Raw genomic sequence first — 25,262 nt, forward strand, 5'->3', positions numbered from 1 at the left:
AGTCTCACAGATTTTCCTGCCAGGGCTTGCTTCAAACTGTGATATGCAGATTTCAGCCTCTTGAGTAGCTGGGATTATAGGCATGAGCTGTCAGTGCCTGGCAGTATTTTGGGTTTTAATTTTTACTTAATTCAGGGAGTCCTCTTTGATTTTTTTCAATAACTCACTGATTATTTTAAAAATATACTGCTCAGGCTCTATGTGTATGTGTAGTTTTTGCACTTTTTCTTGCTATTAATGTCTGATTTTATTCCATGTGATCCATTTGTGTCTATTAAATAAAATATCCCAGCTCCCTGGAGCTGGTGGGACTTGAACCCATGATCAGCAAAAGGAGTCACCAGTATTCAGTCAAACTGGCTGGAAGCTTTTTAATTAGCCATGTAGCATCTATCCCCAGCTGTCAGAGCTAGAGAACAGCCCCATTTGCTTTTCATGAGGGGTTTTAAAAGACGGGTTTCACTTATGTGATATTTACCAAAGCAAGCAAGTAAGGTTACAGAAGCAAAACATAGCTTTGAGTCACAAGAGCCTAGGCAAAACATAATCTTAACTTGGTCAGCATGACCAATCCTATCAATGCTATTGATACTATTTATACTTAATTACAAAAGTCCTTTGATTACAGAAGTCAAAATACAACCTTGGGTGGAGTATAGGTACGTTGTCAGTGGCTTCAGCAAAGTTTGTGGTAAACTACAAAGCTGCCAGCTTGGTAAACTTTAGTGAGGGAGAGATGTTCTTTTTCTTTTTAGCAAGGATGTAAATGGGCTAAGGCTGACCAGTAGTCAGTTAGCTGGCCAGCCTCAGCCTGGAGTTTTTTTTTTTACCAAGAGGTTTTGCCTTTTATCAATCATTTTGTTCTATTTTCTGATTTCACATTTTTGTTCTCATTGTTATCTTTATCTTCCAAGGGAAAGGGGGGCTCAGGGAAGAAAGTAAATTTCTAACAGTAGGAGGGACTGAGGCCAGACAAAAGGAGGAACTTTCTGTTGGTGACTAGGAGCTCAGATATTACATTAAATGTACAAAAAATTGTTTGTTTTCTTGTATTTACTAAAACTTTATGGTTTCAATTCTGAGCTACTCTGGTGGAAGTTCCATGAAGAATGCCCATTTTGCTTTAGGTGGATGGAATAGTCTGCATATACCTGTTATCTATTTGGTCTTTGCTGGAAGTTTGCTGTTTTTTCACCTAGATGATCTGTCTATTGATTGTGGGATGGTAAGTCACCTACTGTTATTGTATCTGGACCTATATGTTCCTTTTCCAGTGGTGTTGGTTTTTTGAAGTTAGGTATACCCAGGTTTGGTGAATATACATTTAAAATTGTCATATCTTAATTACTTTCTGGTGGGTATCATTGTTCAATGGGTCATCCTGTATCCTTGTTTCAGCGTTTTGTTATTTCCCTTCCCCTACCCAAATTAGACAAATGTATATGAAAGATGCAGGTTGCCAAAATCAAGTACAGTGACAGCAGGGGATATACCGTATGAGAAAGAACATACAAAGGAAACAAAAAAAAATCACATGGTACATTTAAAACAATAACAACAAGGAAAGGCCTCTTCTGTCCATATCTTGGGGTTCTTTTTGTTTAGTATCATCTTATATGAAGATACGTACATAGCTTTTGAGCTTTTTCTGCTCATCTGATAAAATTATCCTATATGTATACTAGTTATTGCAAATGAGGGAAACCATGGGACCTATATTTCTTTAGTCTGGCTTACTTCACTTAATATAATTTTTTTCAAGTCTTTGTATTTCCTAACAAACGGGGCAGTGTCATTCTTTCTGATGGAAGCATAGAATTCCATTGTGAGTGTGTGTGTGTGCTATATTTTCTTGATCCATTCATTTGCTGAGGGGCATCTGGGTTGGTTCTATATTTTAGCTGTGGTGAATAATGCTGCAATAAACATAGTTGTGCTGGTAGCTTTAGTGTGGCCTTGTTTGTGATCATTTGGGTAAATGCTCAGAACTGGCATTGCAGGGTCATAGGGGAGCTCTGTGTGTATGTATGGAGGGATCTACATACTGCTTTCCAGAGTGGTTGAACAAATTTACACTCCCACCAACAATGCAGTAGGGTTCCCTTTTGAGAAGGCCTTAATTCCTATTCTTTAAAGGATAACTTGATAATATAGTCTTGATTTGGCCAGCTATTTGCTCTCAAGGCTTTAAATTGTCATTCCAGGAAAAATTGAGGGGATTTGTAGGGAGAGATGGGAGAGAATGATGGAAGAGGTCACATTGATCAAGATGCACTGTACTTAAAAACTGATAGATTGAATTGAAACCTCTTTTGACAACTACTTAAATATAATAAAAAATAATTATTCCATGTTAACCTAAGTTACAAAGTTTCTGCTGATATAATTCTGATCTTCTTTGCTTTTGTAAGTACACTGGCATTTATCCCTTTCTTTGGAATTGAGACTCCATGTTTTAAGTGTGATCTGACATATAGAGTTTGTTTTTGTTTTTCTGGTCCTGTGTGTTTGGTGTTGTTGGTATACCTCTTCTATTCAGATGTCCATATTTCCCATGATTTCAGAAATTTTTCTACTATAATTGCACTGAATACAGTGTAGCTCTCTTAGGACTTTAGTATGTATCTCAAATATTTCTTCTCTTCTATGTATTTTTAGCTTAGTGTGTCCTAAGGTTTTTGTTTTTTTTTAATTTTTTTTATTGTAAAGATACTATACAGAGGGTTACAGTTACATGAGTGAGGCAATGAGTACACTTCCACTTCCTCTTGAACATTGTTACCCCCTCCATTGTTTTCCCCCTACCATCCCCTCCCTCCCTCCCTTCCCCAAGGTTCTTTTTTTTTTTTTTTTTGATTGTGATTAAGTGATTATTTAATTTCCAGAAATTCACAGTATTTTGGAATAATGATGCTCATTTAAAGTCACAAGTTCATTCTAACTTTCCTGGAGCAAATTGTCTATCACAGTCTGTAATATATAATGGTGCTCATATGTTATATACCATATATGTGATCAGCAGCATGGGGATATTTAGTAGTGGTTCAACCAGATGAGTGGGAGTTCTTTGTTTCTTAAGTCCTGTTAGTTTTGTCATATCACCTAACATTTTGGATTCATCATCCACTTATCAGGGAGACCATGTACTGTTTGTCTCTTCGTTCTTGGCTTACCTCGCTCAACATGATTCCTTCTAGCTCCATCCATTTCCCTGCAAATTGTCCTAAGGTTTTTAAAAGTTGTATCTAGATTATTTATTTATATTTTTTTGCTATCTCAGTATAGAATATCCTTGACCTTGTAGTTCTTTTCCTAACATTCTTCTGCATGATTTAGTCTAATGGTAATGCTTTGTCCTGTTTTTCTTAGGTTTATTGACTTCCATTTCTAACATTATATTATTTCTTTTCTTTTCTTTTCTTTTTTTTTTGTCTGATCGTGGGGCCTGAACTCTGGGCCTGGGCGCTGTCCCTCAGCTCTTCAGCTCAAGGCTAGCGCTCTACCACTTGAGCCACAGCACCACTTCCGGCTTTTTTCTTTTTGCTTATGTGGTGCTGAGGAATCGAACCCAGGGCCTCCTGCATGCAAGGCAAGCGCTCTGCCACTGAGCCACCTTCCTAGCCCTATTTATTTTCTTTTCAGAATCTTAATATCCTTGCTTAATTTCTCATTTATGATGCTATTATTTAAATAGGTCGTAAATCAACTTCATCTTTTTGTTTTGAATTATTTGGCATTTTACATTTCATACATTGATTATCTGTTGATTCAGTTATTGGCAAATTGTGTAGCTTTGGAGGTATTATATTGCCTTGGTTTTTATTTCTTGTGTTTCTCGGTTGAAATTTTCCTATGATTGAAAAAAATCCATTGGCTTTTTGTTTTTGTTTTTCATTTTATTGTTTATTGTTTTTCTTCTTTTTTATTGTTATTATGAAGGTGATAAACAAAGGGTTTACAGTTATATAAGTCAGGTAATGAGTACATTTCTTTTTGGACAATGTCACCCTTTCCCTTGCTCTCTTCTAGTTTTTCCCTGCCATTCCCACCCACATTTTTTCTCCTTAATGGAGAGTCCTCTCACTTAAAGGAGAGAAAGCAGGCAGGACTAAAAACCACAACAGTTAAAAGCACAGTCCATATTTAAATGTAGTATAAAAAAATTAGAAATAGTAACTATACTCAGTAAGGTTAGAAAGGAAGACATGTAATCATAGCTTCTCAGGAGTCTGAGATCTGAGGATTGTGGTTCAAAGCCAGGCAGGTTATTCTGTGAGACTCTTACCACCAGAAAATCAGAAGTGGAGCTGTGTCTCAAGGTGGTAAAACATTAACCTTGCCCTTAAAAAGCTCAGGACTGTATGTAGGCCCTGAGTGTAAGCCTTATTACTGACCGTCCCCCCTCAGAAAAAAGAAAAAAGAAAGGAAAGGACATGCTGAGAATTTTAAAAAATTATTAGATCCAAAGGTACTGATAATACTAATAAAGAAAGATGGAGAAAGGAAAAGTATAGAAGCAGGAAATTAGGAGAAGAAAAGAAAATGGAGTGGAGATCATAGACAAAACTAGAATGATAAGGAGAGAAACAAGGGTAAAAAGAGTATAGCAGAAGGCAAAATGATCAAAAGAGTAAAAAAGTAAAACAAACAAACAAACAAAAAACAAAAAGCAAAACAAGCTACAACAATGCAATGATAAATGCCACTAGAAAAATCAAGGGCTGGGAATGTGGCTTAGTGAGTGCTTGCCTAGCATGCATGAAGCCCTGGGTTCAATTCCTCAGTACCACATAAAAAGAAAAAGACAGAAGTGGTGTAACTCAAGTGGTAGAGTGCTAGCCTTGAGCAAAAAGAAGCTCTGGGACCATGCCCAGGCTGTGAGTTCAAGTCCCAGGCCTGGCCAAAAAAAAGGGGAAAAAAATCAAATATACACTAGTCATTACTTCTTTTTTTTTGTCGGTCATGGGGCTTGAACTCTGGGCCTGGGCACTGTTCCTCAGTTTTTCAGCTTAAGGCTAGTGTTCTACCACTTGAGCCACAGCACCACGTCTGGCTTTTCCTGCTTATGTGTGCTAAGGAATCAAACCCAGGGCCTCATGCATGCAACTACTGAGCCACCTTCCAGTCATTACTTCTTTGTTGAGGGAAAGTGGGTAGATTTCCACCTCAGGGTTTCTCTTCCAGGTTCCTACTTGGGAAGGCAGCTTTGTTTGCTTATCTAACTCTTTGAATTTGTAAGTGGGTAAGGTGGCTGAATCTGTGAGGGGCTATGCTCTAACTTGGGTTGTTCAGGGCTCTCTAACGTTCTGTCTTGGCTGGCTTGGATTCAGAACACTGCTTATTGTAAGCAAGCTGTTGATCAGGAAACATGTTGCTATCCTTAGCAGCTATGTTTAGTTACTGGTTGATGAGCTCAGAATACTGCCAGGTTGGATGATCTGTAGGTTTTCTTGGAAAATCTGTTCTTGAGCAGTGGGTGCTATCTGCCAGTCTCCCTGGCCATCAGTCAAGACTATGCAGTTTACACTGGCTGGACAAGGCTCTAATTGATCTAGTTGATCTTGTTTGACTCTAGTTGCCTCCAATTGCCTTAGCTTCACACTTTTCTTCACTGCACTTTTGGTTGCCATTCAGGCTCTGTCCTACATACACCCCAGGCTCCGTGATGTGGGGTTTTTGTTTTTGTTTTTTCTCTCTCTAGTCCTAAGGCTTGAACTCTGGGCCTGGACTCTGTCCCTGAGCTGCTGCTGCTGCTTCTTTGTTGTTATTGTTGTTCAAGGATAGCACTCTACCACTTGCCACAGAACCACTTCTACTTTTTTCTGTGTATGTGGTACTAAGGAATTGAACCTAGGGCTTCATAAATATGAGGCAAGTGCTCTACCACTAAGCCAGATTCCCAACCTCTGTGGTAGTATTTTGATGTATTTGGATTTTTTAGTGGCTTGTCCTTATTGGGCTGGCCTTATTTGAAGCCCTGTTTGGGGGGAAATCTCCATTTCCCCTATGGTTTTGCTCAGCACTCGAGGTTGACTTGAGTATTTTCCTTTATAAATGTGAAGTTCAATATTTCTGGATTTCATCACAATTTCATGTCTTTCCTAGCCATGGTCCATGCTCTGAGCCATAAGCCTGTTTCACATGTTTGGAGGTTCAGGAACATAGTCATGATCTCTAATCAGTGTTTTCTCTTACAGAGCTTAAACTTAGTATAAAAGTGTGTAAATAATTTGAAATTGCGATCTCTTTAGCAATGTTAATGTTTTTCTAAAATATTTTTGAAGGTGACACTCACATTGGTGGCAGCAGTAGAGAAGGCTCATTTAAAGACACAATAACGTTAAAGTGGTGCACACCAAGGACCAATAACATTGGTGGGTATTTGAAGATGATTGAAGCAGAAAAGATTAAAACAGAGTGTTCCTCAAGTACTAATGTGGGGACTCAGTCAACCTTATTTTTTTGGTCTGTTATGGGGCTTGAACTCAGGGCCTGGGCACTGTCCCTGAGTTTTTTTGCTTAAGGCTAGTGCTCTACCACTTGGGACATAGCTCTACTTTCTCAGTTAACCTCTTTAAAAAACAAATTTGTTTTCCATTTTTCAGGCGTCAGTAACCAAGTTGTTTTATTTTTATTTTTGATTATGAGAATATTTCTTTATATTCCTTCAAACCAGTGTTTTCTTCTCTTTCAGAATTACACTATTGTACTGGAGCTTATCGAATTTCACCTGTAGATGTAAATAGTAGACCTTCTTCCTGCCTTACTAATTTTCTTCTCAATGGTAACTTTCAACATTTAATGGTTTTAACAGAGATTATTTTAAGTAAAGATCACTAGTGAGAATATGAACTTTGGAAATTTATGTCAATATAGTCTTAACAGATGCCCTTTAGCAGTTCTGCTAGAGTTTAAAGATTAAGATGACTTGCTGTCTGATTCCATCTTCCAAATTTAAATTTCCAAAGCTTTCCACTAATTCTTAAGATGATCTGTGTTTTAGGACCAATGGTCTAAAAATAAAAAGGCTTTATCATAATTAATTTAGTTATTTAATTTAATTAAGTTAATTAAGTTAATTTCATTTTAGGTTATACTTGATTTGACTATCAAATTAAAATTCAGATTTAAGAATGTTTGGTCCTGTGAAATAGAAAAATAACAATGCTGATGAAGTATTGTAGAGATGAATTGAGATGATGCCTTCTCAAATGTTTTGAGGTCTATCTAGGAGTTTTCTTACTTCATAAATGTCTGGAACAAAACTTGATGTGAAATCAAGTATCACATACAACTAAACATACCAGTGACCAGTATACTTGTCTTAGAAAAGTGTCCAAATTACTACTTGAGTATCTTAAGAATAATCTGAAGTTAGAAGGTTTTTTTTTTTTTAAGAATTAAAGTATAGAAGCTGGGCACCGGTGGCTCACGCCTGTAATCCTAGCTACTCAGGAGGCTGAGATCTGAGGATTGTGGTTCAAAGCCAGTCCGGGCAGGAAAAGTCCATGAGACTTTTTGTTGTTGTTGTTAGTTGTGAGGCCTGAACTCTGGGCCTGGGCACTATCCCTCAGCTCTTCAGCTCAAGGCTAGCACCCTACCACTTGAGCCACAGCACCACTTCCGGCTTTTTCTGCTTATGTGGTGTTGAGGAATCAAACCCAGGGCCTCATGCATGCAAAACAAGTCACCACTGAGTCACCTTCCCAGCCCAGTCCATGAGACTCTCATCTCCATTAAACCATTTAGAAAACAAGAAGTGGTGCTGTGGCTCAAGTGGTAGAGCACTAGCCTTGAGCTGAAGAGCTGAGGGACAGTGCCCAGACCAAGAGTTTAAGTCCTATGACCAACAAAAAAAGAAAAAAGAATTAAAGTATAGATGTATCAAATTAGCAATGTTGTTAGAATGTAGACATCAATAAATAAAATGAAGCTGGGCACTAGTGGTTCAAGCTTATAATCCTAGCTATTCAGGAGGATGAGATCTGAGGATCCCGGTTTAAAGCCAGTCTGGGCAGGAAAGTGCGTGAGACTCTTAGCTCCAATAAACCACTCAGAAAACTGGAAGTGGCTCTGTGGCTCAAGTGGTAGAGCACTAGTCTTGAGCTTGAGCTGGGGGACAATGCCTAGGCCCAGAGTTCAAGCCCACGACCAACCGACCGACTGACCAACCTACCGACCTAAATTAATTAATTAATTAATTAAAAAATGAAATATCTCCACATAAATCTTAATAAGTCAGAGCCTGTCTGAAAGTCATGAGCGTATCTTGGTTTTCACAGGTCGTTCTGTTCTATTGGAACAACCACGAAAGTCGGGCTCTAAAGTCATTAGTCATATGCTTAGTAGCCATGGAGGAGAGATCTTTTTACATGTGCTTAGCAGTTCACGATCTATCCTGGAGGATCCACCTTCAATAAGTGAAGGATGTGGAGGAAGGGTGACAGACTACCGGATTACAGTAAGACTTTAATATTTCTACCTGTCATATTTGGAGTCTGTAGATAGCAAATAGTTACTGAATTTGTATTATGTGCTAAAATCTGTGGAAAAGACGATTTGGAGCAACTTGATTTTTGTTATATCTGGAATCTGTAAATGAACAAATAGTTATTAAGTTCTTATTCTTGCTAAGATTTGTAAAACGATTTGGAAGAACTTGATTACTTGTTATTTTAAGTCATTAAATTGTTTACAGTACTTGCTCAGATCTATTTGTTATGATGGAGATTTTCATGGTATGTATTCAATTCATACTGAGAAGTAGCTGGAATGTACTGAAATATTAGAACTATGGAGATGAAAAATTGATTTGAACTAAGATTTATGGATTTATGCAATTTAAAAACTGCAAGCAGAACATTTGTTTATATTGCTGCTGCTTTAAAGTAACTTTAACTTGTACGTTATTTTTAGGATATACTATTATTAGGATGATAATACAAGGAAATGATATGTATTTTTGGTAGAAATCCCTTTGTTTTGGTTTTAATTTTACCTCCCTTTTCATATTTGATGGATATCTACCTTTAGAGATGGTTATAGAAATAAAATATGATTTATATATACTGTTATACTAACCCACAAATGTTTTATGCCACACATTTTATGTAATTATTGTCGTGTGTGTGTGTGTATGTGTGTGTGTGTGTGTGTGTGTGTGTGGTGTGTGGTGTGTGTGTGGTGTGTGTGTGTGTGTGTGTGTGTGTGTGTGTGTGTGTGTGTGTGTGTGTGTGTGTGTGTGTGTGTGTGTGTGTGTGTGTGTGTGTGTGTGTGTGTGTGTGTGTGTTGGTACTAAGCCCTGAACTTAGGGTCTGGGTGCTGTATCTGAGCTTTTTCACTTAGTGTTCTATAATTTGAGCCATACCTCCACTTCTGGCTTTTGGTGTTTAATTGGAGATAAGATTCTTTCAGATTTTCTTGCCTGGGATGGCTTCAAACCACAGTCCTCAGCCTCCTCAGCTAGGATTATAGGCATGAGCCACCATCACTTGGCTTGCAATATATTTTAAGCAACTATTTTTGGCTGAGCTTTTCTCTTTTTCAACAAAACAAGCCTAGTCAATATTCATTGTGAGGCATTATTGAAAAACAAAAGCAAAAAAATTGTAAGTGATTTGTAATCCTTTATTCAAAGATAATCACTGTTAACATTTTGCTGATATACCCCAGATAGTTTTTAAAGTAAGTAAATTGATCTGATGCATAAACTCATTCGTTTATATAAAATAGAAAAGAGCTACAATTTAAAAAAAGAAATGTTTCTGGGAATTTAAGAGGGGAATAGTGCCACAAGTGCATGTTTGTTTGGAGCTTTCTTTATTTCTATCTATAAAGACAAAGTTCAAAAGGAGAAAACAAAGTAGTGAGGTGGGGGCCTCTGCTAGAGAAAGTTCTTTGATGTAAATCACAGGACAGAAGACATCAGGGAAGAGATTATTACATGTAACCCATACTGAAACATAAGACATAGTTTCTAATTTTGTCTTATTTGGTTATCATTAGGATTTTGGTGAATTTATGAGGGAAAACAGATTAACTCCTTTTCTAGACCCCAGATATAAAATCGATGGAAGTCTTGAGATCCCTTTGGAACGAGCAAAAGATCAGTTAGAAAAACATACCCGATACTGGCCCATGATTATTTCACAAACCACCATTTTCAACATGCAAGCGGTAAGTGTTAAATATAGATTTTTTTTCCAGATCCATTATATCTTCTTTGTAAAAACAAACGTGAATTTGTTTCAATGAAAGGATTAGTACTAGAGGACTGAAGTTAATAGTTATAGATTGCTTTACTGTGGTGATATTTAAAGTCAGATTGTGCCTCCATGCTTTGATAAATTTGGTTTTCAAAACAGATTTTCTCTTTTCTTTAAACAAAACAAAACACTAACAGGTAGTTCCATTAGCCAGTGTTATTGTGAAAGAATGTTTGACAGAAGAAGATGTGTTAAACTGTCAAAAAACAATATACAACTTAGTTGACATGGAAAGAAAAAACGATCCTCTACCTATTTCCACAGTTGGTACCAGAGGAAAGGGTCCTAAAAGGTAGGGTTTTTTTTCCCCTTTATTCTTTACATTTATTTGAATTTTTTTAAGATAACTTATTTGACATGTAAATAATTTGAACATGAGAATAAAAATGTGAAATATGAGCTGGTGCTTGGGGTTCATGCCTATAATCCTAGCTACTCAGGAGGCTGAGTATTATAGTTTGATTATAATTCAAAGCTAGCACAGGCAGAAAAACATGAGTCTCTATTGCCAATTAACCAGCAAAAAATATGGAAGTGGGGGTATGACTCAAGTGCTAGTGCACCAGCTTTGAAAGTTCTAAGCCAAGAGTATGAAGCCATGAGTTCAAGCCCCAGTACTGGCATAAAAAATAAAATGAAAGTAAGTGTATATATACACATGTACAATATGATATAGGTAGTACATTGTACTTAGAATCCATTAGTAATGTCCAGTAAGACAAAAAGGAGATATATTTCCTTTTCCTTGATATATAGTCTCAGGACCATAAATAGATTTAAATTTCTGTATTTATAATTTTTTTTGTTTTTTGGTGTCAGTACTGGTTCTTGAACTCAGAGCCTCTTGCTTTGCTTGACTTTTTAACTCAATGTTGGTACTTTACCACTTTTAGCATTTTGCTGCCTAATTGTAAATATGAGTCTCATGGACTTTTCTGTCCTGGTTAGCTTCAAACCATGATTCTCAGATCTCAGCCTATTAAGCAGTTAGCATTAGAGGGAGTAGCCACTAGCATCTAGCTGTATTCATAATTCATAAATACAAAATTTATAGTGTTTTCTTAAGGCTTTACTATCAGAAGTACAACACCACTTTTTAAAAAATGCTAGCATGTAGGAAGTGATACTTTAGTGTTATTTTGTATTTTTCAAGTGCATTGTGAGAATATTATTTTAACTTTTCACTGCAGAGATGAACAGTACCGCATCATGTGGAATGAATTAGAAACACTTGTCAGAGCCCACATTAGCAACTCAGAGAAGCATCAGAGGGTGTTGGAATGTCTGATGGCATGCAGGAGCAAACCCCCAGAAGAAGAAGAAAGAAAGAAAAGGGGAAGAAAGCGGGAGGATAAAGAGGATAAGTCAGAAAAAGCAGCAAAAGAGTATGAACAGGAAAAATCCTGGCAGGATTCAGAGAGGTGATTTCTTGGCATTAACATAGCACAAAGGGCCTTTTGCCATACACAGTTAAACTTCATTTACAACGTGTATTTTTTTTTTTTTTTGTTAGTTGTGGGGCTTGAATTCTGGGCCTGGGCACTGTCCCTCAGCAATTCAGCTCAAAGCAAATACTCTACCACTTGAATTACAGCACCACTTCTGGTTTTCTGGTGGTTTATTGGAGATAAGAGTCTCATAGACTTTCCCTGGCTTTGAACTGTGATCCTCAGATCTCAGCCTCCTGAGTAGCTAGGATTACAGGCGTGAGCCACTGCCACCTGGCTGTACGTTCTTTTTTGTTGTACAAGCCTGTTTGTTTTTTTTTTTTTAATGCTGACAAGTATCTTTCCTGCCCATATCTTTCAAGGTGGATATGTATTTATACCTCATATCTATACCCTACCACAATCTCCACAGGAATATTTTGACAGTAATTCCGGAAATTATACAATTTCGTAGATAAATAGAGCACTTTTATTCTTTTTTTTTTTTTTTTCTGCCAGTCCTGAGGCTTGAATTCTGGTCCTGGGCACTGTCCCTGAGTTTCTTTTGTTCACAGCTAGCATTCTACCACTTGAGCCACAGCGCCACTTCTGGCTTTTTCTATGTATGTGGTACTGAGGAATTGAACTCAGGCTTTATGCATGTGAGGCAAGTACTCTACCACTAAGTCACATTCCCAGCCCCACTTATATTCTCTTAAACTTTGAAAGTTTAGTTTTTCCTTAGGGCTGCTTAGCATCTGAAATAAAATTGGCTCACTGTTAGCTCATTCAGCATGCACTGACCTTCAGCATACCTCTGAATATTTTGAAAATGATGTGTTCCCTGATGAAAGCTTAGTTAAGTGTCTAACTAGTGGAACCTAAATATGTTTCCACCCTACATAATAAACCAAACAAATAACAGTAAACGTCTTAGTCTTATTTGTGTTTTGTAATATTTCTTCCATATTTTTAAAATTGTGCAAGATCTTTGAAATATCACCTCACCTTTTAAATTTTAGCTTCAGATTTCCTATAGTTTTTCCCCATTTTATTTATCTTTTCTCCCATTTTATAGCTAGTTCCTGAACAAAGCAAAGAGAAATTTGAGTTTAATTCATTAACTGCTTATACCTGATTTTTGATAGAAGTTTCTGGTTCTTAGTGGTATTTTGTGAGATCAGCTTTGTTTTATAAAGACTAATGTTTGGCTGGGAATGTGGTGTAGTGGGAGAGTGCTTGCCTCGCATGCATGAAGGTCTGGGTTCAATACCTCGGTACAACATACACAGAAAAAGCCTGAAGTAGCCCTATGGCTCAAGTGGTAGAGTGCTTGCCTTGAAAAAAACATGCTCAGGGACAGTGCCCAGGCCCTGAGTTGAAGCCCCGGACTGGCAAAAAAAGAAAACAACAAAAAACTAGTGTTCAGAATGGTTTAATTATTGGAACCATTTGTAGACTTCTAATAGTTTAACTTTACATTTTATTATTTGTCCCTCTAAAAGATTGAAAGGAATTTTAGATCGTGGAAAAGAAGAGTTGGCTGAAGCTGAGATTATAAAAGATTCTCCTGATTCTCCAGAACCTCCAAACAAAAAGCCCCTTGTTGAAATGGATGAAACTCCACAGGTAGAAAAATCAAAAGGTAAGGTATAATCGTGGTTGACTGTATTGATAGAGATTTTTCTAATTGTTTTTTTGTTGTTCTTTTGTTCTTTTTTTTTTTTTAAATAGTATCATTTGTTATTGTTGTGTCTTTGGGAAAGAGCTCCTAACTGCCTGAGTATCATTTAGGAGAATCTCTGTTTACAACTTTGGAAGAAGAAACAATGCTTATCAGCATTCAAAAGCAAAAAAGTAGCTGGGCACCAGTGGATCATCTCTGTAATCCTAAGCTATTTGGGTGGTTGAGACCTGAGGACCAGGGTTCTAAGCCAGCCCAGGTAGGAACATACATGAGACTCACTTTCTGTTAACTGGCCAAAAGCCAGAAGTGGAGCTGTGGCTGGGGTGGTAGGTGCCAGCCTTGAGCCAGAACAGAAACCTAAGGGAGAGCAAGAGGTCCTGAGTTCAAGCCCCAGTACTGGCCAAAGCAGATAAATAAAAACAAAAAATATTGTTATATTTACATTAATGAAGCCTTTGGAGAATAAGTACTTTTATCTTAAATTCTGTGTTTTAAGAAATTATAAATATGGACTGGGAAGGTGGCTCAGTGGTAGAGCACTTGCCTTGCATGCCTGAGGCCCTGGGTTTGATTCCTCAGCACCACATAAGCAAAAAGAAAAAAAGCCGGAAGTGGCGCTGTGGCTCAAGTGGTAGAACGCTAGCCTTGAGCTGAAGAGCTGAGGGACAGCGCCCAGGCTCAGAGTTCAGGCCCCACGACCGGACCCAAAAAAAAAAAAAAAAGAAATTATAAATATAAAAACTTGAATCTTCTGGTATTCTTCATCATATGTGTCAAGTACTAGTTCTTTTGTTTTGTCCATCATGGGGCTTGAATTCTGGGCCTGGGCTCTGTCCCTCAGTTCTTCAGCCCAAGGCTAGCACTCTACCACTTGAGCTATAGCTCCACTTCTGGTTTTCTATTGGTTTATTGGAGATAAGAGTCTCAGGGACTTTCCTGCCCTGGCTGACTTTGAACTTCAGATCTCAGCCTCCTGAGTAACTAGGATTACAGGCATGAGCCACTGGCCCCGGGCAGTACTTGTTCTTACACTCAGTTTATTGGTAATACTCATTCTTTGATAAATTACACTTCTTTGAATAAACTTAAATGAAGGTATTGATACAAATCATTATCTTTTAGAGGTTGAGTGGGTTAATTTCCTCTTGAAGGAATTCTAGTTTTAATTTGTAAATGAAAGCTCCTAAGACCAATGACCTTCATGATCTTGAATTGAAGGTAAAAATTAAATTTAGTCCTTTAGGATACATGAGAAATGGTATTTGCCATCATCAGACTGATGATTGTGCCTCTTTTGAGGTAGTATAGTTCTCAGAACTGGCCAGATTCCCATTTTTGCAGTTTCTTGTTCTTTTTGTTGTAATAGTTGTTGTTGGTAGGTGTGTGTGTGTGTGTGTGTGTGTGTGTGTGTGTGTGTGTGTGTGTGTGTGTGTGTGTGTGTGTGTGTGTGTGTGTGTGTGTGTGTGTGTGTGTGTGTGTGTGTGTGTGTGTGTGTGTGTGTGTGTGTGTGTGTGTGTGTGTGTGTGTGTGTGTCCGAGCATGTTTGGACTGATGCTTGAACTCAGGGCCTCAGGCTTTTCCTGGTTAATTGGAGATAAGAGTTTAAGTTTCACAAATATCTCCACCACTCCCTCTCCTGGGCTGGCTTTGAACTGTAATCTTCAGTTCTCTACCTCCAGAGTAACTAGGATTATAGGCGTGAGCCATCAGCATCTGGCTTTGTTTGTTTTTTATATGCTTCTGTCAAATGTGTGTATTGTGTTCCTTAATTTCTTTGAAATCATAGAATCAGAACTCCCTCTTTTATATTTGCCTTTCAGGCATTTGCCAGGGTATCTAGAAAATAAAATAATAATATTGTAATAAATGTGTGTTGATAAATCATTTATTTTTTATTTTTTATTTTTTGGGTCCGGTCGTGGGGCCTGAACTCTGGGCCTGGGCGCTGTCCCTCAGCTCTTCAGCTCAAGGCTAGCACTCTATCACTTGAGCCACAGCGCCACTTCCGGCTTTTTTCTTTTTGCTTATGTGGTGCTGAGGAATCGAACCCAGGGCCTCAGGCATGCAAGGCAAGTGCTCTACCACTGAGCCACCTTCCCAGCCCGATAAATCATTTTTATTTCTTACATGATAAGCCACTGCTGATTAGAATCAGAAATTTAGGTATATACCAAACGTATCTATGTATTCCTTAGAAAATAGAACTGTAAAAATATGCTGGCAAATAATTGCAAACAGCCAAAACATATATTAGTAAATTAAATGACTAAACAATAGTGGTACATAGGGCCGAGTTTATTTAGCCCAAGAATTGGTATTCTCACAAATGCCCACTTTTCTCTCTTGTCATGTCTGCCTGTAATGTCAGGTTTTAGCTTACATCAACTCCTTTCCCAAGAAAAGTTTCCCTGCTATCCTTTCACAGTTCAGTGAGGTGCTGCTTCTTTATGCTTCCATTACTTTTTGGGATTGGTACTCCGGTAGTGTATAGCAGTAGTACATTAGCATAGCTTCTGCTGTTAGTCTGAAACATTTTAAGATCAGCAATTTTTATTTCTTGTTACATCACTGCTGCCCAACATACAACATCTGGTGTGCTTCTATGAGTTATATTATTTGCTGAATGGATGAGTTCATAAATGTAAGGTATATTAAATAGGTAGGTTTCACTAGGTAGCCAATGAAGAGAATACCATGTGATATTTAGGCAGGAAAAGAAGTTTGTTTACCAAATTGCTGCCCTCCCCCCTCCCCCACCATGCCTGGTGGAGAGGCGTAGATGAAGGGGTGGGCTGAGGTCTCACCTGGGTTTAAGTAGGGAAGGGGAAGGGAAAAGGTGCAGCCAGGTGAGGGAAAGTGTGGATGTGGATGTGACCCAAGGGCCTGGGACCCTCCCCCAGTCTGATGGAAGGCATGACTGGGGCAGCCTAGGATGTGACCTCCAGGTGTACCAGTTACCTAGGTGACACAGGTATTGGGCAGAGACTTAGCCAAGAGGAGGAAAGAGCCTGCCTCGCCTTCCCTGGGTGAACCTTACATTAAATATGTATTATATAAGGATGGGAAGGCTACAGACTCTTGTAGTCTTACAATGTCAATTTTGTTTTAAAAAGTTTCCTGTATACTACCTTGTCACTTGGGTGAATTATCAGCCATGATTACAATAAATGAATCCTTGAAAGTTTTCCCTTTGAACACACCATGTAATGACCTCTGTAAGAACATTTATATTGTAAATTACTCTCTATCTCTGTAGTTTGAAACTGGTGTTTGAAAAATATTTTTTTCCATTCTGTTTTACTACCTAAATCATGTCTTAGTGCTGGATTTTGTGTGTGTATGTGGTTTTGTTTTGTTTTTGTCAGTCCTGGGGCTTGAATTCTGGACCTGGGCTCTGTCCCTGAGCTCTTCAGTTCAATGCAATGCTCTACCACTTGAGCCACAGTGCCATTTCCTAAATCATATGTCTTTGATAAGCACCTGGGCTTTGATTTATATCTGTTTTATCTGCTTTGCAATTTTTGTTTCCCACAGGATTCTCCAAAGTCAATTTTATGTGCTTTGTTCTTAGGATTGGATTATTATAATTTCATAGATTTGGTTAAAATCTCTTGTTTTCTTTGTGTGATACAGTAACAGAGAGAAATCCAAATATTTTGTTGTTGTTCATTAGCATTTTTTGAAATAAGTTTTTTATTATGAAAATACTGTACAGAGGGCTTACAATCACATGAGCAAGGTAATGAGTACATTTCTTATCAAGCATTGTTGCCTCCTCCTTTGTTTTTCTATGTTCATTAGCATTTTTTTCTTTTTTCTTTTTTTTTCTTTTGTCGGTTGTGGGGCTTGAACCCTGGGCCTGGGCGCTCTCCCTCAGCTCTTCAGCTCAAGGCCTAGTGCTCTACCACTTGAGACATAGCGCCACTTCTGGCTTTTTCTGTTATGTGGTACTGAGGAATCGAACCCAGGGCCTCATGCATAGGAGGCGAGCACTCTCCCACTGAGCCACCTTCCTAGACCCTTCATTAGCATTTTGAGAATAACATTGAACCTATCAAGATTAGCATTGAGTAAAAGGCAAATTCATTTTCATTTTATTTTACTACGTTTGTTTTATTATGTTTTTTTTTTTTATTTGAGAACATACTGTACAGAGGGGTTACAATTACATGGGCAGGATAATGCATACATTTCTTACCAAGCATTGCAGCCTCCTCCTTTGTTTACCCTTCACCTCCCTTCCCAGCCTCCCCGCTCCCCCCCACCCAGTCATACCCCCCTCCCCCCCCCACACACCGACATTGTAAAGCTGATTTTGACATGACATTTTGTACTTCTCATTGTTGCAACAGGTCCACCTGAATCCTTAAACGACTTGTTTGTCCCCATCTCCTCCACATGTTATACTGACATCAAATATAGTGAAAGCGGGGGTTACACTGTGGGGGAGGGACATACAAAGCAACCAAGAAATAATCTTATAAATGCGTTAGAAACACATGCATGAAAGAAACGAAAACATTAAAATACATATTTAAGGGTTCATTTTCCTAACATCACATTATCTGACCTTTTCCTCTTGACTCATACATATACTAGATATTGCAAATAAGGGAAACCATGGGACCTATGTTTCTTTGGGCCTGGCTTACTTCACTTAATATAATTTTTTCCAAACCTTTCCATTTCCTAACAAATGGGGAAATGTCATTCTTTCTGATGGAGGCATAGAATTCCATTGTGTATATATACCACATTTTCTTGATCCATTCATCTACTGAGGGGCATCTGGGTTGGTTCCATATCTTAGCTATGGTAAATAATGCTGCAATAAACATAGTTGTGCTGGTAGCTTTAGTGTGGTCTTGTTTGTAAACATTTGGGTAAATGCCCAAAAGTGGGATTGCTGGATCATAGGGGAGATCTATGTGAAGTCTTTTGAGGAACCTCCATACTGCTTTCCAAAGTGGTTGAACAAGTTTACATTCCCACCAACAATGAAGGAAGGTTCCTTTCTGTCCACATCCCCTCCAGCATCTGTTGTTGTTAGAGTTCTTGATTTTTGCTGTTCTAACTGGGGTGAGGTGATATCTCAATGTTGTTTTGATTTGCATTTCTTTTATGGCTAGGGATGTTGAACATTTCTTCATGTGTCTATTGGCCATCCTTCTTTCTTCTTCAGAGAAGCTTCTCTTTAAGTCTTTCGCCCACTTATTTATTGGGCAGTTGTTTCTTTGAGGATTTGTTGTTGGGTGGTTTAATTTTTTGAGTTCCAAGTATATTTTAGATATGAGACCCTTGTCTGTTGTATGGCTAATGAAGATCTTCTCCCAATCGGTGGGCTTTCTATTGATCTTGCTAGCTATGTCATTTGCCCTGCAGAAGCTCTGCAACCTTATGCAATCCCATTTGTCCAACGTTTCTTTGATTTGTTGTGCTTCCGGGTCTCTATTCAGAAAATTTCGGCCTGAGCCAAGGAGACCTAGGGTTTCTCCTATTCCATCCTGTAATGTTTTCAGAGTGTCTGCTTTGAGTTCAAGGTCTTTGATCCATTTGGAGTTGATTCTGGTGCAGGGTGATACATAAGGATCTCGCTTTAGTTTTCTACAAGTAGTTAACCAATTTTGCCAGCACCATTTACTGAAGAGGCTGTCTTTCTTCCATTCTATTGTTTTAGCTCCCTTATCGAAGATTAGATGGCTATAGGGCTGTAGGTTCATTTCTGGGTTTTCAATTCTATTCCATTGGTCCTGAGGTCTGTTCTTATGCCAATACCAAGCTGTTTTGATTACTATGGCTTTATAGTAGAGTTTGAAATTTGGTATTGATATTCCTCCAGCAGTGTTCTTTCCGTTGAGCAGCGTTTTTGCTATTCGGGGTCTTTTATTGTTCCATATGAATTTTTGGATTGCCTCTTCTATTTCCTTGAAGAATGAGGGTGGAATTTTGATAGGTATCGCGTTGAATTTGTAGATAGCCTTGGGAAGTATTGCCATTTTCACCATGTTAATCTTGCCAATCCAGGAGCATGGGAGGTTTTGCCATTTTTTAAGTTCTGTGTTGATTTCCTTTTTCAAAATTTTAAAGTTTTCATCGTAGAGGTCCTTCACTTCTTTAGTTAAGTTAATTCCTAGGTATTTTATTTTTTGTGGGGCTATTACAAATGGAGTTGCTTTCCTAATTTCAGCCACACTTTTCTCATTGTTGGCATACAGAAAAGCCATTGATTTTTGGGGGTTAATTTTATAACCTGCTACTTTGCCAAAGTTTTGAATCAGCTTGAGTAATTTGGGAGTGGAGTCTATGGGATTCTTTAAATACAAGATCATGTCATCTGCAAAGAGGGAGAGTTTTATTTCTTCTTTCTCTATTTGGATCCCCTTTATGTCTGCATCTTGTCTTATTGCTGTAGCTAGGCATTCTAATACTAGATTGAAGAGAAGTGGAGAGAGTGGGCATCCTTGTCTTGTTCCTGAGTTAAGAGGAAATGGCTTTAGTTTTTCACCATTGAGTATAATGCTGGCTGTAGGTTTGTCATATACAGCCTTTATTGTATTGAGGAATGTTCCATGGATTCCTAATTTTTCCAAAACCTTCATCATAAAGGGGTGTTGGATCTTGTCGAATGCTTTTTCTGCATCTGTTGAGATTACCATGTGGTTCCTATTGTTGTTCCTGTTGATGTGATGAATAATATTAATTGATTTGCATACATTGAACCAGCTTTGCATCCCTGAAATGAATCCTGTTTGATCATGGTGTATGATTTTTTGGATGAATTGTTGAAGTTGATTGGAGAAAATTTTGTTGAGAAGTTTTGCATCAATGTTCATCAAAGAAATGGGTCTATAGTTCTCTTTCTTTGATGAGTCCCTGCCTGGTTTTGGGATGAGGGTTATGATGGCTTCATAGAATGTGTTGGGTAGTGAGCTTTCTCTTTCAATTTCATTGAAGAGTTGGAGGAGTATTGGTGTGAGCTCTGCTTTGAAGGCCTTGTAAAATTCCGCTGTAAAGCCATCTGGTCCTGGACTTTTCTTAGCTGGGAGGTCTCTTATTGCTGTTTCTATTTCAAGCCTTGATATGGGCCTGTTAAGCTGGTTTAACTCATCTTGGTTTAGTTTTGGCATGTCAATATTTGCTAGGAAAAGGTCCATTTCTGCCCAATTCTCAAACTTATTAGCATAAAGTTTTGAGAAGTATTCCCTTATAATGTTCTGAATCTTGGTTGTTTCCATGGTGATGTTTCCATTCTCATCTCTGAGTTTATTAATTTGGGTGTGTTCTCTCCTTTTTCTGATAAGGTTTGCTAAGGGTCTGTCAATTTTGTTAAGTTTTTCGAAGAACCAATTCTTTGTTTTGTTGATTCTTTCTATAGTTTTTTTGGATTCTAATTCATTTAATTCTGATTTAATTTTGATTATTTCTTTCCGTCTACTGGATTGGGGTTTATCTTGCTGCTCTTTTTCAAGGAGGTTGAGATGTGTCATTAAATTGTTAGTTTCAGATCTCTCCAATTTGTTGATGTAGGAGCTCAGAGCTATAAACTTGCCTCTGAGTAGTGCCTTTGCTGTGTCCCAGAGGAGCTGGTAATTTGTGTGTTCATTTTTGTTGAATAGCATGAACATTTGAATTTCCTTTCTAATCTCTTCCATGACCCACTCATGATTCAGCAGTGTGTTGTTCAGCCTCCATGTGATACCGGACTTTCTTTGGTGGCTTTTGGTGTTGAGTTCTAATTTTATTCCCTTGTGGTCAGAGAGAAAGCAAGGTATAAACTTCAATGTTTCTGAATTTAGACAAGTTTGCTTTGTGGCCTAAAATGTGGTCTATTTTAGAAAACGTTCCATGTGCTGCTGAGAAGAACGTGTATTCTGATGCTGCTGGGTGAAATGTTCGGTAAATGTCTGTTAAGTCTAGTTGATCTCTGCAGCTGTTTAGATCTGCGGTTTCTCTGTTGAGTTTTTGCCGAGTTGATCTATCTAGTGGGGAGAGTGGTGTGTTAAAATCCCCAACAATTAATGTCTTTGGATCTATATGGGATTTGAGGGAAAGTAGTGTTTCTTTGATAAATTTGGGTGCTCCATTGTTTGGCGAATAGATATTTAGAATTGTAATATCCTCCTGAAGGAGAGATCCTTTAATTAGTATGTAGCGACCTTCTTTATCTCTTCTCACGAATTTTAATTTGAAGTCTATTTTATCTGGTATTAGGATTGCAACTCCCGCCTGTTTATGAGGGCCGTTTGCTTGGTAGATTTTGTTCCAGCCTTTAACATTGAAAATGTGTTTGTTTTTACGGGCAAGATGTGACTCCTGCAGGCAGCAGATAGAAGGATCTTGTTTTTTAATCCAACTAGACAGTCTATGTCGCTTAATTGGAGAGTTCAGTCCGTTAACGTTAAGAGATAGGACTGAGAGGTATTTGGGAGTTCCTGCCATGTTATCCACCTTTTTGGGGGCTGCGAAAATGGGTTCTTCCTATGGTTCTTGGAGTCTTAGTTTGGGTCCAGTTTCTTGGCCTTTGTTGCGGTCTTGTTGATTTTCTATGTGTAGGACATCTTTAAGAATCTTTTGTAGGGCTGGTTTGGTGGAGATGTATTGTTTCAATTTTTCTTTGCTATGGAAGGTTTTTATTTGGCCTTCAGTTATGAAGGAGAGTTTAGCTGGGTACAGTATTCTTGGTTGATAGTTGTTTGTTTTTAGGGCATGGCATACATCATTCCAGGCTCTTCTTGCTTTGATTGTCTCTGCTGAGAAATCTGAGGTGATTCTAATTGGTTTCCCTTTATAGGTGATTAACCTTTTCTCCTTGACAGCTTTAAGGATCTTTTCCTTGGTCTGAGTTGATCCTGTATGGATTATAATGTGACAGTGGGATGTCCTATTCTGGTCTGGTCTATTTGGGGTTCTAAAAGCTTCTTGTATCTGAATAGGCCTATCTTTTTGTATGTTTGGGAAGTTCTCTGCTAGGATCCTGTTAAACAAATTTCCTAGACCATTAACTTCTCTTTCTAGGTGCTCCTCTACACCCATTATCCTTAGATTAGGCCTTCTGATGGTGTCTTCCAGGTGTTGGATAGATCTATCATATTTCTTGGACTTGTCTTGGATGGTTGTATGTTCTTTCTCTATAATATCTAGGCTGTCTTCAATCCCTGAGATTCGATCTTCTGCATGGTCTAACCTGCTGTCAAGACTCTCTACTTTGTTTTTTATCTCTTTTCCTTCTAATTGGTCAGCTTTGATGGCTTCAAGTTCTTTGTTGAAGCTCTGTTTTAGGTCTTGTATGAATTTCTTTACTTCCTTAATTTGGTGTTCAGTGTTTGTTCTCAAATCACTTAGTTGATTGGTTATGGTTTCTTTGGACTCCCATTCCTTCTGTTGGGTTCCATTCAGCATTCCCTTTGTGGTCTCCCTGACTTCCTTCAGCTCTTTGTTAATGGATTCCATGAATGCCTTTAGTGATCTTTGTGTATTCTCTACCTGGTCTCTTCAGTCTGTGGGATTCCTGCAGTTTTCTTTCTTCCCTTTCGTGGGATTCCTGCATTTCTCTTTGAGTGTTCTTAGCCTGCTCACGCCATTCCTCCCTTTCTCTTTGAGTATTCTCAAGTTGTTCACTAAATCCTGTATCAGTTTTTGAGTAGCTTCCTCACGCTTATGATATTCCTGTATAAACTTCTGGGATGCCTCCCTCTCCCTATCACGCCCATACAGAGTCCTTTGTACATTGTCAAACTTCTCATTCATCATGTTTGCTAGTAGTGTTTGTAGAGCTATTTGGGAACTCTCCTCTGGATTATTCTTTATCTGTTCTAATCCCTGATTATCAGGATTGGAAATTGAGATACCCGAATTTGCCATTTTTCTTGTGTTTTTCCGGCTTACTCTGCCCATTTGATATGAAGATAGCACCAGTTTTGTGCTAGAACACTCTCTTAAGGCAACCATCAATCAAAGTTTGCATTTGTACAGTCAATAGTCTACAGATACAATCTAGTTCAACAGATACATCTATTCAACATCAAACAACTATATGTTAAAGGACTTCGAACCGCAGAAAAGAATTTGGAAAACCAGAAATTATTAGGATTAGGGAGAGATGTGGGTAAAAAATAGGAATAGATTGGTGTGGGGAGGCACAGGGAGAGTTAACTATGTCCTAATCACAATGCAGGAAATGGGTTGGGTAGGATGCAAGTAGAGAGAGAGAGAAAAGGAAGAGACGGAAAGGGGTGTTTTATTATGTTTAAATAATTGTATAAAGGGTTTCAATTCAACGTGTCAATTTATGAGTACATTGCATCTTGGTCAATGTAAAGACCAAAGTACATAGTTTTTGTTTTGTTTTGGTTTTTGGTCAGTTCTGGGCCTTGAACTTTTGGCCTGGGTGCTATCCCTCAGCTCTTCAGTTCAGGCAAGCACTGTACCACTTAAGCCACAGCACCACTTCCAGTTTTCTAGTGGTTTATTGGATATAAGAGTCTCACAGAGTTTCCTGCTTGGCTGGCTTTGCCCATGATCCTCAGATCTCAGCCTCCTGAGTAGCTAGTATTACAGATGAGAGCCACCAATGCCCAGCTTACTCATAGTTTTTTGAGTAGTGAGTTTATGATTTTATGTGCTCCTTTGTATGTTGTTTAAAAAGAAAATTGCATAATATCTTAAAAGAAGAAAAATATAGTTCTGTTTTGTTTTTTGAAGTTTAAACAACTTACAGGTAGAAGGATTCTTTCTTGTGTGTAGTTTTTGATATTGCCTAAAGTTGTATAACAAACATTACCACAATCAAGGTATTTCTCTACATTGTACCTTTGTAGTAATTCTTCACCTTTTTTTTATTTGTGCTGATCCTGCAACTTGAACTCAGGGCCTGTGAACTGTCCCTGAGTTTTTGTGCTCAAGAGTAGTGCTCTTCCTTTGGAGCTGCAGCTCCACTTCCGATTTTTTTTATGTTTTAATGGGAGATAAAAATCTCTTGAGCTTTCCTGCCCAGGTTGGTTTTGAACATCAGTCCTCAGCTGTCAGCCTCCTGAATAGCTGGGATTATAGGTGTGACCCAGTGGTGCTCAGTTCATAATTGTGCCTTTTTCAGAGTGTCTTAAATGAAATCAAATAATGTTGCCTTTGTAGGTTGGATTTTTACATGTCATAATGCATTTGAGTTTCCTGTGTTTTGTGTGTGTATGAGTATTTGTTCTTTTTCATTTATTTGCAAGCATATTGCTACTTTCTCAAAAGAAAACCCTGCCAACTTATTTTTCTATATGGTTGTACCTTTTTAATTTCCCACTTTAAAATAGGAGTTTTCTGGTTGTTCTGTACCCATATCAGTATGTCAAAGTTACCTTTGTGGTTTTAGATATTCTAGTAGCTAAAAGATTCATCAATAATTTGTTGTTGTTTTAATTAACATTTTCTTCATGACTAATAATGATAAGCCTCTATTCATTTATTAGTCATGTGCTATGTTTTTGTCAGTGAATATCTGATCAATTTTTAAGCTGGGTTGTTTCTTTATGAGTTCTTAGATAGATGACTTGTGTATATTTTCTCTAAGTGTGTTGCTCCTGTTCATTGTCAATTTTTGTTTTTGGTCGGTTGTGGAGCCTAAACTCTGGACCTGGGCACTACTGTTCCTCAGTTCTTCAGCTCAAGGCTAGAGCTCTACCACTTGAGCCACAGCACCACTTCTGGCTTTTTCTGCTTATGCTGTGCTGAGGAATTGAACCCAGGGCCTCATGCATGCATGGCAAACACTCTACTACTGAGTCACATTCCCAGCACTCATTGTCATTTTTGCAGTGTAGATTTTTTTTTTTTTTTCCTCCAGTCCTGGGGCTTGAACTGAAGGCCTGGGCACTGTCCCTGAACTTCTTTTGCTCA

At 38.2% G+C, this 25,262-nt stretch overlaps 1 protein-coding gene across 4 annotated transcripts in view; it reads left to right on the top strand.

Moving 5' to 3' along the window:
- Positions 1-25,262, top strand: part of Ints13 (integrator complex subunit 13) — a 54,857-nt gene that overhangs the window by 24,363 nt on the left and 5,232 nt on the right. For 3 of the 4 annotated variants that reach the window (XM_070038019.1, XM_070038015.1, XM_070037999.1), the window contains 7 exons: positions 6,285-6,374; positions 6,695-6,784; positions 8,283-8,461; positions 10,006-10,176; positions 10,403-10,557; positions 11,456-11,686; positions 13,198-13,337. In XM_070038019.1, coding sequence (XP_069894120.1) covers positions 6,285-6,374; positions 6,695-6,784; positions 8,283-8,461; positions 10,006-10,176; positions 10,403-10,557; positions 11,456-11,686; positions 13,198-13,337 — 1,056 coding nt within the window. The remainder of the gene's footprint in view (positions 1-6,284; positions 6,375-6,694; positions 6,785-8,282; positions 8,462-10,005; positions 10,177-10,402; positions 10,558-11,455; positions 11,687-13,197; positions 13,338-25,262) is intronic. The other variant, XM_070038004.1, reaches the window with a different exon arrangement.

Source organism: Dipodomys merriami, unplaced genomic scaffold (genome assembly GCF_024711535.1).
Source record: "Dipodomys merriami isolate MVZ:Mamm:240054 unplaced genomic scaffold, mDipMer1.0.p SCAF_10, whole genome shotgun sequence".
Classification (NCBI taxonomy): Eukaryota; Metazoa; Chordata; class Mammalia; order Rodentia; family Heteromyidae; genus Dipodomys; species Dipodomys merriami.